General features: G+C 53.4%; 1 protein-coding gene across 9 annotated transcripts in view; it reads right to left on the reverse strand.

The window, feature by feature from the left end:
- The window catches only part of SETX (senataxin), a 69,584-nt gene that overhangs the window by 2,610 nt on the left and 54,155 nt on the right, over nt 1–12,819 (reverse strand). For 6 of the 9 annotated variants that reach the window (XM_070058310.2, XM_089321898.1, XM_089321912.1 and 3 more), the window contains 6 exons: nt 12,056–12,205; nt 10,116–10,223; nt 7,863–8,050; nt 6,923–7,015; nt 6,085–6,249; nt 1,864–1,962 (listed from right to left, as the gene is read on the reverse strand). In XM_070058310.2, the coding sequence (XP_069914411.2) occupies nt 1,864–1,962; nt 6,085–6,249; nt 6,923–7,015; nt 7,863–8,050; nt 10,116–10,223; nt 12,056–12,205 (803 nt within the window). Of the gene's footprint in view, nt 1–1,863; nt 1,963–6,084; nt 6,250–6,922; nt 7,016–7,862; nt 8,051–10,115; nt 10,224–12,055; nt 12,206–12,819 lie in introns of those variants that run through there. The other 3 variants (XM_089321905.1, XR_016226337.1, XR_016226340.1) reach the window with 3 other exon arrangements.

Genomic DNA, 12,819 nt, shown 5'->3' on the forward strand with positions numbered 1-12,819 from the left:
AGCCCCTTCTTGGTCTAGAACGGCTGAGGGAGGCGGGCGGTACTTCACACGGCTTCTCCAGCGCTCCCGCCACTGCCTTAGAAAGCACGGGGAACCCTGGCGCAGGAGCGACTCCCACCGAAGGCAGAACAGACCAAGCAGGGCGCCGTGTCTGCTTCCTATTTTGCCTGTGATACGATGCTAGAAATTTTTTTTTTCTAAAATATGTCCTCATTTTATTGGACAGGCAGAGTTACAAAGAGAGGGAGAGGTAGTAGAGACAGATCCTCCATCTGTTGGTTCACTCTCCAAACGGCCGCAACGGCCGGGGCCAGGCGAGGCCAAAGCCAGGAACCTGAACACCCTTCAAGCCTCGGGCTTGGGTGCAGGCCCAAGGACGTGGGCCATCCTTCCACAGCTTTCTCAGGCCATCGGCAGGGTGCTGGATCGGAGGCAGACAGCCAGGTGCTGGCACTGCAGACGGGCTTGACCCACTGCCGGCCCCAGAAATTCTATTTGAACAGTAGGACTTTAGGTTTTAGAAATAACCCCAGGGGCAGGCAATCAGCCGAGTGGTTAAGATCCTGCATCACAGCATCGGAGCACCTGGACTGGACACCCGGCTCCAGCTCCTGCTCACGAGGGCCCCAGGAGGCAGCAGCACGGCGGAGGGACTGCTTCTGCCGCCCACGCGGGAGACCTGGATTGAGCCCAGTTCCGGCTTGGCCACTCGGACCCCAGCCCAGGGCGGATGCGGCAGGCAGCAGGGGACTCGATTGGCAGATGACAGCCTGTTCTCTATCAGTCTCTGTCTCACTGTCCCTCAAAAACCTTCTCTAAGAATACACAAGCTCATGTACTCATGAACGTAAACGCGTGTTCGTGTTGTTAGAATACTGCGAACTAGCACAGAAACAGACACACTTTCAGGAAATGGTCCTGTGGGAACCGGGCTCCGCACGGCAGGCGGCCCATCCCATCCCAGCGGAGCGGAGAGCACTTACGTTTTATTTTCTGAAGGAATAGTCAAACAGGTTGACCACCTGTACATCCTACCTGCCTTGCATGAGTGAGAACACCACCACACAGACTCCTAGAGACTAAAGGCGTTCCTGCCATCCCTGGGAGTGTCCTCAGCAAGTTAAGTGACAGCAGCTAAAGAGAACAAACCCAGGCAAAGCAGGAAAGACACCACCTCAGGACACACGCCATGAAGAGTAACATACCCATGGGGCTGGTGCTGTGGCACACGGGTAAAACCCCAGCCTCCAGTGCCGGCATCCCATATGGGCGCTGGTTCTAGTCCCGGTTGCTCCACTTCCTATCCAGCTCTCTGCTGTGGCCTAGGAAAGCAGTGGAAGATGGCCCAAGTGCTTGGGCCCCTGCACCCGCGTGGGAGACCTAGAAGAAGCTGCTGGCTCCTGGCTTCAGATCAGCTCAGCTCTGGCCTTTGCAGTCATTTGGGGAGTGAACTGGCGGAATGGATGACTTCTCTCTCTCTGGCTCTACCTCTCTCTGTAACTCTTTCAAAGTAAACAAAACAAATCTTTAAAAAAAAAAAAAAAAAAAGAGTAACATACCCCTGCAAAATATGCGTCACCCAATTATTTATTTCACTTATGAAAAAACTATGGATTTAAAAGTATTTTTCAGCAAAATAAACATCTCCTAATTTCATTCACTCTTCCATGAACTTTGCCAAGTCCTCTCCTACGGCAGACAGCAGGGAAAGCAGAACTAACAGGTCTCCAAGTCAGACATCCTCATGCTGCTACACAAGATCTCACCAGAAAACAAAGCGAACGACGGTGTTCTGCAGCAGGATCGGCAATGATCTAGTCCTGGATGATAAACAAGTGAACAAAGCAGTGACAGGTCACTCACCCAATTGAGCCTTGCAAGGCATTTGCTCTGACACACGTGACAATGACACAGTCCTTCTGCCGGCCCTGGAACGCATCCACAGTATCTACTTCCGCCGGTCTAAACACCCAAGAGAAACACACTTACCCAAGTACAAAAGTCACTCAATGCACATGTTAATTTAATAGTGTTTGAGAAATATTTTTCATGGTACTTTTGCCATTAGTCCCCGTTTCACCCTCACCCCAGGCTGTGAGAATCACTAACCACTCTGCTGTCTGTCTCTGAGACTTTTCTCCACTGGAAATCTCATATCAACGGAATCGTGCGATGTGTGACCTCCTGCGCTCGGCTGCCCCCATCACGACATCGCCAAGGCTCCCCCAGACCGCACCACCCCCAAGTACTCCACTGCTCTTGGACAACAGCCTCCCCGCACGGACCCAGCACGACGCACTCACCCGCCCACCACGGACGGCTGCTTACGCTGTTCCCACTCGATCGATGCTATGACTAATGCTTACGATTAAGTATTTAAGTGGATTTTTAAGAAAAATAATCTATCTTTTTATGTATTTGAAAGGCAGAATTAGAGAGGAGAGAGGAGAGAGCCGACTCCCCATCTGTTAGCTCACTCCTTCAACAGCCAGGGCTGGTCCAGGTCAAAGCCAGGGTGTGGAGCTCCACCAGGTCTCCCCTGTGGGCGGCAGGGACCCAAGCAGACGTGGGCCATCTGCGGCTGAAGCAGGAAGCTGGATCACAAGTGGAGGCCTGCAACCGGAACCAGCACTCTGGTAGGAGATGGGCCGTCTCCAGCACTGGCTGAACCAGCCGTGCCAACAGTGGGGCCACACTGCCTGGGCCTGCGCGGGCATTCAGTTCTTCAATTCTGGGGGTGCACCTAGGAGTGAAGTTCTAGGTCGCACGGTCAGGCTACAGCTCGTCCTTGGTTACCATTCTCACCAGCGGTGTAGAAGGGCTCCAGCCTCTCCACATCTTGCCCAACACTCGTTACCGTTTCCTAAACCGCAGGCTCCAGTGAGTGTGATGCGGAATACTGTCGTTCTGAGCTGCATTCCCCTCATCACACGTGAGGTTTATGTGCGTATGAGCCATTTCTGTCTGTCCCTTACTGGGGCCGGTACTGTGCTTAGTACATTAAGCTTCTGCCTGAGGCCCTGGCATCCCACAGGGGCACCAGTTCGAGTCCTGATACTCTCTCTCTCAACCTCCCCTCTCTCCTCGCCTCCCCCCACCCCATAACTCTGCCTCCCAAATAAGTACACCAATCTCAATAAACAATCTCAGCTGTTGTTGCTGTTGGGTGTTAGATTCCCTGCATGTCCCAGAGGAGCCTCTCACACACACTCGCGAGCACTTGCTTCCATCACCTGTTCTCTTCTCACTCGCGAGTCCTCCCACACACAAAAGCTGTCCATTTTCATCAAGTCCAATTCACCCATTTTAATTTCTCTGGTTGTGTCTAAAAAACCGCTGCCTGGGGCTGGTGCTGTGGCATAGTGGGTAAAGCCACCACCTGCAGTGTCGGTATCCCATACGGGCGCCGGTTCAAGTCCCAGCTACTCTACTTCCAACCCAGCTCTCTGCTGTGGCCTGCAAAAGCAGTAGAAGATGGCCCAAGTCCTTGGGCCCCTGCATCCACACGGGAGACCTGGAAGAAGTTCCTGGTTCTTGGATTCGGATTGGCCTAGCTCCAGCCGTTGTGGCCATTTGGAGGGTGAACCAGCAGATGGAGGACCTGTCTCTCTTTGCCTGTGACTCAGCCTTTCAAATAAATAAACCTTAAAAAAAATTGGGGGGCCAGAGCTGTAGTGTAGCAGGTAAAGCCACCGCCTGCAGTGCCGGCATCCCATATGGGTGCTGGATCATGTCTCGGCTGCTCCTCTTCCGATCTAGCTCTCTGCTATGGCCTGGGGAAGCAGCAGAAGATGGCCCAAGCCCTTGGGCCCCTGCACCCCTGTGGGAGACCAGGAAAAAGCTCCTGGCTCCTGGCTTCGGATGGGCGCAGCTCTGGCCATTGCGGCCATTTGGGGAATGAACCAGTGGATGGAAAACCTCTCTCTCTGTCTCTGCCTCTCTCTCTGTAACTCTGTCCTTCAAATAAACCTTAAAAAAAAATAGTACCTTTAAAAAAAAAGAAATTTTAAAACACATTTCCTTCAACAATGTTTTATGGTCAATGTTGAGTGTACAAGTCTTCCACTTCTTTGGTTATATCCATTTCTAAGTATTCTATCTATTCTTTTTCAAAAGATTCATTTATTTATTTGAAAGGCAGAGTGACAGAGAGATCTTTCATTCTCTAGTTTACTCCCCAAATGGTCACAACAGCCAGGGCTGGCCTGGGCTGAAGGCAGGGGCCAGGAGCTCCATCCAGGTCTCCCACATGGGTGCAGGGACCCAGGGGTTCCTGGGCCATCACCTGCTGCCTCCCCAGCCACATCAGTGAGGAGCTGGATCGGAATGGAGCAGCCAGGACCGAAGCCAGCATGCTGAACCTGGGTGTTCCCAGCAGTAGTTTAATCCACTGTGCCACAACGGTCCTACGCATTTTATTCTTTTTACACTATCTTAAGCGGGATTGTTTTTATTTCCTTTCCTACTGTTTATTTGTAGCACACAGAAAAACAGCAGACTTCTGAACACTGATCTTGTATCTCGCAACTTTGCTGTGCTCATTAGCACTACCGGCTTCTCTGTATGGATTTGCTAGTGTGTCTGTGAATGAGACCAGGTCATCTACGAAAAATGACGGTTTCACTTCTTCCTTTCTAGTATCAAAAAAGCCTTCCGTCAGTTTCGTGCTTAACCCATCTGGCTGGAGTTGGCCCAATACAGCAGCAAGAGCGAGCCCCATCAGAGGCCCGGGGGCAGCGCCAAGCCGCCCACAGCTGGCCCGGCACGCACGTCCGTGCACGGTGCTGGGCTGTCTCACAGGCTTTCCTCTATCTACGAGGCAATCGCCTCCCCCTGCTCTCGGCGCAGCGCTGCCCCCTGGATGCCGGGACAAACTCCAGCCGGGGCTGCTGCACAGCCCTACAACGCTGAACTCTTCCGTCAGTGTGCTGTTGAGGGTTTCCGGACCTGTGCCGTGAGCGGAACTACCAAACGGAGACAGAGCGTGAGGGGGAGAGGGCCACTGCGAAGTCTTGTCTTACTATTTGGTGGACCTCACCAGTGAAGCCTGCGGCTGGGTTTTTCATTATTAGGAAGTATCCGATCACCAACTCTGTATCTCTTGGCTTGTTAGGCCTATTCAGATTTCTTATTTTCCCTAGAGTCAGTTTTGGTAGCCTGTATGTTTGTTTCTAGGTTAAGATACAGTTGAATTTATGGGTTTCCAATATCTGACTTTTAGTATTGGGTAAGGAGACGAAGGATGACTTTCAGGGGCCACTGCTGGCAACGCCACCGTCGCCTATCAGAGCGCTGGTTCAAGTCCTGGCTGTTCCACTTCTGAGCCAGCTTCTTGCTAATGCACCCGGGAAAGCAGTGAGAAATGTCCCAGTGCCTGGAGACTCAGACTGAGTTCCTGGCTCCCAATTTTGGCCTATTCCAGCCCCAGCTGTTGTGGCCATCTGGGAGTAAGTCAGTGGACAGAAGAACTCTGTCTCTCCCTCTCTGTCACAATGTCTTTCAAATAAATAAATGTAGGCCGGTGCCGTAGCTCACTAGGCTAATCCTCTGCCTGTGGCGCCGGATTCTCTCCTGGTTGCTCCTTTTCCAGACCAGCTCTCTGCTGTGGCCCGCGAGGGCAGTGGAGGATGGCCCAAGTGCTTGGGCCCTGCACCCCATGGGAGACCAGGAGGAGGCACCTGGCTCCTGGCTTCAGATTGGGGCAACACGCCGGCCGTAGCAGCCCTTTTGGGGTGAACCAATAGAAAAGGAAGACCTTTCTCTCTGTCTCTCTCTCACTGTCTAACTCTGCCTGTCAAAAAATAAATAAATGTAAAAAATAAAATCTTCAATTTGCACACAAAGGTATTGAAAGGGTTAAATAATCTACTCAAAGCAGAATGTGACTTCACTACTTCTGCCGCGATCAGAGTTCGGATGAACACGTCACGGGACCCTGTTCCCGCATAACGCCGACCTCCCACGGCCGCAGGGGCACCAGCAGCCACAGGCGGCCAGTGCGTGCCCTCGCGCCCTCTGCTGCACTGCCACTTCGGGACCCTCTCCCTCCCCCCGGCCCAACACAACAGCTGCGGAGCGCCTCACCCTCTTCTGTCGAACTCTTTGTCCAGATCCTTCTGGATCATCGTCTTCTGGGCCTTGTAGTGGGTGATTATGCCGACGTTTCGAAAGGTGATGTCCCTTCTTTTGTCTTTAATAAGCTTGATTATCTCCATCACCAATTTGATTTCTTGAATATTTACATATGAGCTACATAAGACAGAGAAGAAAACACACCAAAGTTACCAGCAGTCCAACTGCCAAGTCCCACGGGTGGCTCTGCCCCCCCCAGTACAAGAGAGGCGAGCACTAAAGGCACACACGCACAGACGCAAGCCAACTGAGCAGACGCCAAGCTGCACGGAGAACAGTCTGGAGGCAACAGAATTTCTGGCAGCAACTACAGCTGCTGTACGAGGGACAGCAACAGTAAGAGCGGTACTTCAACAGTCAGCGTGGAGACACACCTGACATGAATCAAGGACTTCCTGTCTTCCACCACCGACAGTGTTTGAGCTGTGCCCCTTCCCTCAAGTGCCTGCATGGCCACGCGGGCCACGTGACACAGACTGACCGTGAGCAAGGCCACCAGGGCTGAACCCTGTGACGTCACCTCCTGCCCTCAACTCCCCTCCCAGGCTACACGCTCCTCACCGCCACCCCGATCCAACACGTGATGGCACCGCGGCAAGCACTGCCCGCTCAGCACGCACCCTCCTGACTCGGGGACGAGCCGGCAGCTGCGCCCCCGCCCTCCCTTAGCACTTCCCAGACTGCCTCTCAGGAGAGGCAGAGAGACGCACATGGACAATGTTCCAAGTGCAGACCTGAGCAGGAAATGATGGATTTGGGGCCACCCCCCGGGACTGAGGAGGGGACATACTCGTTATCCCGTCTTTCGGAACCATCCCCGACATCGAACACGAGGTAAGGTTGAAACGGCCAGTCTGATGAACACCGGTTGGTCTCAGTCAGTCTATAAAAAACCAGCCACCATTCCAAATGTAAGTCATCAGAGATACTGTACTATTATCACTACTGTTTTCCTCTGGGAGGAGGGAGCTGGGAAAGTTAAGAGGGGAGGAGAGACCGTCCTTTGCAGATGTGTGTCAGGGAAAGAAACAGAACACTGCATTTCTATTCTAGTGCTGGGGAGAATGACCTACGTAATTAAACTATGAAAATCTATGAGTGAAAAATGACTTGTAAGTTTAAAAAGTCATAAAATAATTAAGCAGAGGGTGGTCCACTGTTTCAAAAGGACTGGGGGTGCTGGCGCTGTGGCACAGCGGGTAAAGAGCCATGGCCTGCAGTGCTGGCATGCCATATGGGCACGGGTTCGAGACCTGGCTGCTCCTTTTCCGATCCAGCTCTCTGCTATGGCCTGGGAAAGCAGCAGCAGATGGCCCAAGTCCTTGGACCTCTGCACCCATGTGGGAGACCAAGGAAGAAGCTCCTGGCTCCAGCCTGGTGCAGTTCCAGTCATTACAGCCATCTGGGGAGTGAACCAATGGGTGGAAGACCTCTCTCTCCCTCCCACCCCCACACCCACCTCTCCTTCTCTGTGTAACTCTGCCGTTCAAATAAATAAATCTTAAAAAAATAAAAAGGACTGGAAGCACATACACAAAAACGCACACAGTGACTCTCTCTGGGCTGTGTGACAAGGAGTCATCGCTCTTCCCTGGCACTTGCCGAGCCAACGTGGCTGTTCTAATCAATGGTTAAAGTCTCTGGTCAGTGCTTTCATGACAGGACGCGAGAAGGCAGAGCGACAGCTCTCCGCCGCGGGATCCGCTGGGCAGGGCGGCGAGCACACCCACCTATTTGTTCTCAAGCTCCTGTTGTACACGTAGTTGGAGGGGAAGAGGCATATGTCCGGGTGCATGCGGTACTGCACGGTGAGCTGCAGGACGGGCAGCCTGCCCACCCTGCTGCGCTCCACGGCCTCCTCCAGCAGCTTGCAGAAGCGAGCCATCATCGACTGGTCGTAGCCGTACTCCTGTGCCTTCTGCCATGAGGAGAGGAAAGGAAGAAGCTCCAGGAATTCACTTCGACTGCCCCACTATCACGACGGCCAGGCTGAAGTGGCTTAAGACTACGAAAAAGTCAGACTCCGAGGAAGGAGAGGTTTCTGACCCTGACTGTCAAAAGCCATGGATCGGGGCCGGCGCCGTGGCGCACTTGGTTAATCCTCCACCTGCGGCGCCAGCATCCCATATGGGCACCGGTTCTAGTCCTGGCTGCTCCTCTTCCAGGCCAGTTCTCTGCTGTGGCCTGGGGAAGCAGTAGAGGATGGCCCAAGTCCTTGGGCCCCTGCACCCACGTGGGAGACCCGGAAGAAGCTCCTGGCTTCAGACTGGCGCAACTCCGGCCGTTGCAGCCACTGGGGAGTGAACCAATGGATGGAAGACCTTTCTTTCTCTCTCTCTCTCTCTCTCTCTCACTGTAACTCTACCTCTCAAATAAATGAATGAAACAATCTTTAAAAAAAAAAAAAAAAAAAAAGCAGCCATGGACTGATCCCGTAACTTGCACTACCTCCCCGTCACTTACAGCCCACACCCTGCTTATCAGACAGGCTGCTGGGAATGCCGCGCCAATGCGAACAGGAAAGAATCTGAAAAGCAGTCAGAAAGAGAGAAATCTAACAGACTTTAACAAGCTACTTCTAGTCACACCCTCGCAGCAGAAATAGTGGGTGCCGCAGTCAGCAAGCCTTCTGCAGACCTTCTCTCCACCCACATCCACACAGAGCATCGACGCCGTGGCACACGCAGGCTCTCATCTCACAACCAAGCCCCGGGAGAAAGAGCGCCCTCACACACGGGGGAAAGCTGTCCTGCACACCCCTCCGTGCTGGCAGCACGCTCACGGAGATCTTCCCTACACACCTGGAGTAAAGCGTGCTCTGAAAACAGGATGGCACCTTCACGAGTGACGCTGAGGATACTGGGTCCAGAGATGTACGTGCAAGCCTAAACAAGCCCGTTTCTCAAACTGAGAAACAAGGCCTTACTCCTCAGTCAGCGGCCGTGTGTGTGTGTGTGTGTGTGTGTACACGAAAGCCACAGTGACAGAGCACACAGACATCTCCCATCCATGGTTCACTCCTCAAACGGCAGCAAGAGCTGGGATGGGCAGGCTAAAGCCAGGAGCCAAGAGCTCCATCCACGTGGACGGCAGGGCCCACACTTGGGTCATCGTCCACTGCCTTCCCAGGTGCATGGGCTTCTAGGGCACAAAGCAGCCCAGACTTGAGTCAGCTCTCTGACACGGGATGCAGGCGTTGCAAGCGGGGCTTAACCCGCGCGTCACAACGCAGGCCCCAGGCTGTCCTTTTCTCTTTACGGCGTTTCCCCTAATTGGCATCTGTCTGATATGAACCAGGAGGCTGGCATTCTCCGCCATGCCTGCTATGTTCTCATGTTTGTGCTGCTGGAATTAACCAGGCACAGCCCTCACAGTGTCCGCACAGGGCCTCCCCGGGCAGGCCTGGCACGCAGGCACCTGATCCATCTACACACAACCAGCAACTAAGGGGCGTCTTCAGAGACTTACACTTACACTTATTAACACCCAAACAGTGCTGGGGCCGGTGCTGTGGCGCAGTGGGCTAACACCCTGGCCTGAAGCGCCGGCATCCCATATGGACACCGGTTCTAGTCCCAGCTGCTCCACTTCCGATCCAGCTCTCTGCTATGGCCAGGGAAACCACTAGAAGATGGCCCAAGTCCTTGGGCCCCTGCACCCGCGTGGGAGACCCAGAAGAAGCTCCTGGCTCCTGGCTTTGGATCAACGCAGCTCTGGCCATTGCAGCCAATTGGGGAGTGAACCATCGGATGGAAGACATCTCTCTCTCTCTCTGCCTCTCCTCTCTCTATGTAACTCTTTCAAATAAAAATAAATAAATCTTAAACAACAACAACAAAAAAGACCCAAGCAGCGCTTCCCCTCCTTGCTGACTCCTTAGTTTTCCGTGCAGATAACAGACGAGAACCCGAGACACACACCCTCCTTCAGGACAAAGAACAAATAAAGCCCCTTGCACATGGCAGCGAGGCATGAGAGCTCACCATGGAGATGACGGTGGGCGGCAGCTGCTTCGGGTCCCCGACCAGGATCAGCTTGTTGCAGCGATGGATGAGCGGCGTGAGGGTCTCCACTTCACAGGACTGCCCAGCCTGGCGGGGGAGGGGAGAGCATGGGGGGGTTCTTCAGTACCCTGCCCGTTAACTCGGCCGCATGGGGTCTGTTTCACTCATTCAAGTTCTGATCAGACAGCAAAGCATCACAACTCTCCTTCTGCACCAAGTGTCAGTAAAGCAGAACAAGAACACCACAACCTCCTCCACTCGTGTAGGCACACACCAAATAGCGTGGAGTCAGCCAGCATGAGTGCCGCCGCCCGGGAGCCGCCCGGAGGCTCCTCCTGTCGCGGTCCCTCCTCCGCGCCCCGTGTCTGTGCTCGCTTCCCCAGCTCCTGGCCCCGCACCAGGCCTCAAGACTCAGGAGTGGCTTCAGCTCAACATTTCCCCCATGAGGTCATCACTTCCGCTGCTTCTGTTCTTTCAGGCGAGTGGACAGGTATTTCTTTTCAATTACTTTTGAGTTTTTTAAATTACCACATGGTTGCACACATTTATAGCGTATAAATACTGGAACCCGGACCTCCTGGGTTTCACTTGTCTTCTGCTCTAAATTCTAGCACAGGCAGGGGCCAGTAAGGCTTCCTTGGTGCTGGAGCCAGCAGGAGAGGATGCTCCCTGGCAGCACCGTGGCGCAGGACACTGCCTCCGGGGGGGGGGGGGGGGGGCACCGCCGAGGGCCTGCGTTGGCGTCTCGGCTCCACCCCACGCCAGCTTCCTGCTGAGCAGCACCATCCGAGGCAGCAGGGGATGGCTCCGGTACTCGGGTGACGGACACCTGGACTGAGTTCCCGGCTCCTGGCTCTGGCCCAGCCCAGCCCATGGCAGGCATCTGGGGAGTGATCCGTGGACTGGAAGACACTGAGTTCTCATCTCTCTCTGTCTCCCTCTCTCTAATCAAAACAAACACAGAACTGCCTCAAAGGGAACCAGAGATATTCCTCAGAGAAGCAGGAACCATTCAGCAGGGATTCTGTCACAAGCAATCAGGTATCATTCAGACTAGAGTCCCAGCACTGCAAAAGCAACTTTAGGGCCGGCGCCGCGGCTCACTAGGCTAATCCTCCGCCTAGCGGCGCCGGCACACCGGGTTCTAGTCCCGGTCGGGGCGCCGGATTCTGTCCCGGTTGCCCCTCTTCCAGGCCAGCCCTCTGCTGTGGCCAGGGAGTGCAGTGGAGGATGGCCCAAGTACTTGGGCCCTGCACCCCATGGGAGACCAGGAAAGGCACCTGGCTCCTGGCTCCTGGCATCGGATCAGCGCGGTGCGCCGGCCGCAGCGCGCCGGCCGCGGCGGCCATTGGAGGGTGAACCAACGGCAAAAGGAAGACCTTTCTCTCTGTCTGTCTCTCTCACTGTCCACTCTGCCTGTCAAAAAAAAAAAAAAAAAAAAAAAAAAAAGGGCAACTTTAACAACAGCAGGTCATCAGAAGCATATTTCTTTCTCTTTTTTTAAAAAAAATTTATTTGGAAGACAGAGTTACAGAGAGAGCAAAGACAGAGAGGTCTTCCATCTGCTGGTTCACTCCCTAGATGGCCGCAAATGCTGGAGCTGCACCAATCCAAAGCCAGGAGCCAGGAGCCTCTTCCTGGTCTCCCATGCAGGTGCAGGGGCCCAAGGACTTGGGCCATCTTCCACTGCTTCCCCAGGCCATAGCAGAGAGCTGGATCAAAGAGGAGCAGTCAGGACTAGAACTGGCACCCACATGGGATGCCGGTGCTTCAGGCCAGGGCGTTAACCGGCTGTGCCACAGCGCCGGCCCCCCAGAAGTGTATTTCAACCCAAGAACACACACGGCGTGCCATGGAAAGATCAGGTGTGCGAAACCATTGCTCTCAGCACCTCAGCAGCCGCGTTCCCACTCACTGACCTCATCGACAATGACACAGCTGAAGGGCACCCCACCCTGGCCACGGAAAGCCGACTCCAGCAGCAGGCCACCGCTGGTGCTCAGTGTGCAGCAGATGACGTGCGACTCCAAGATGATGATGTTCTGTGTTTTCTGGGGGCGCCCTTGAACCTACAAGAACAAACAAAACACATTTTCACTTGCACATGAATTCCCGACAGCCACATGCACCACGTGATGCACAAATGTGTTGGTGAGAGGCGGAAACTCCAATCAGGAAGCCGGCTCAGGCTTTCAGGACAATCAGGAACCAGCAAATACTGTGCTTTGCAGTCTAAGAACACAATGTAAGTACAATAAACAATTATTTAGGTTTCAATTTTGTTAAAGTAGATTAACAGTCTTTTTGTAGAAGGATATATACACAGCAAGGTATCTGAATGAAAATAATTTTCAGTTGTGAAGTGATTATGAGTAAAAACAGGGTCTGAACTATGCTCAAATGCATACCTTTGTCATTTTTAAGTATATTTTGTGATTTTTTTTATAAAGCTAGTACCAACAAAAACGCCTGTGAATCTGATAAGCTTTTCTATCTCCAGTGTTAACAGTCTGTTTGGCTCCCCATAGTCTACTGCAGTTGTTTAAGCCCCAAAGAGTAATGCTGATGGTTAACAGATTTTTAAAAAATATTTATTTATTTAAAAGTCAGAGTTACACAGAGAGAGAAGGAGAGGCGGGGGTGGGGTGGGGTGGGGACGGTCCTTCCATCCACTGGTTCACTC

The sequence above is a fragment of the Oryctolagus cuniculus genome, chromosome 1, assembly GCF_051225735.1.
Source record: "Oryctolagus cuniculus isolate XC-2025 breed Fujian yellow rabbit chromosome 1, ASM5122573v1, whole genome shotgun sequence".
Taxonomy (NCBI): domain Eukaryota; kingdom Metazoa; phylum Chordata; class Mammalia; order Lagomorpha; family Leporidae; genus Oryctolagus; species Oryctolagus cuniculus.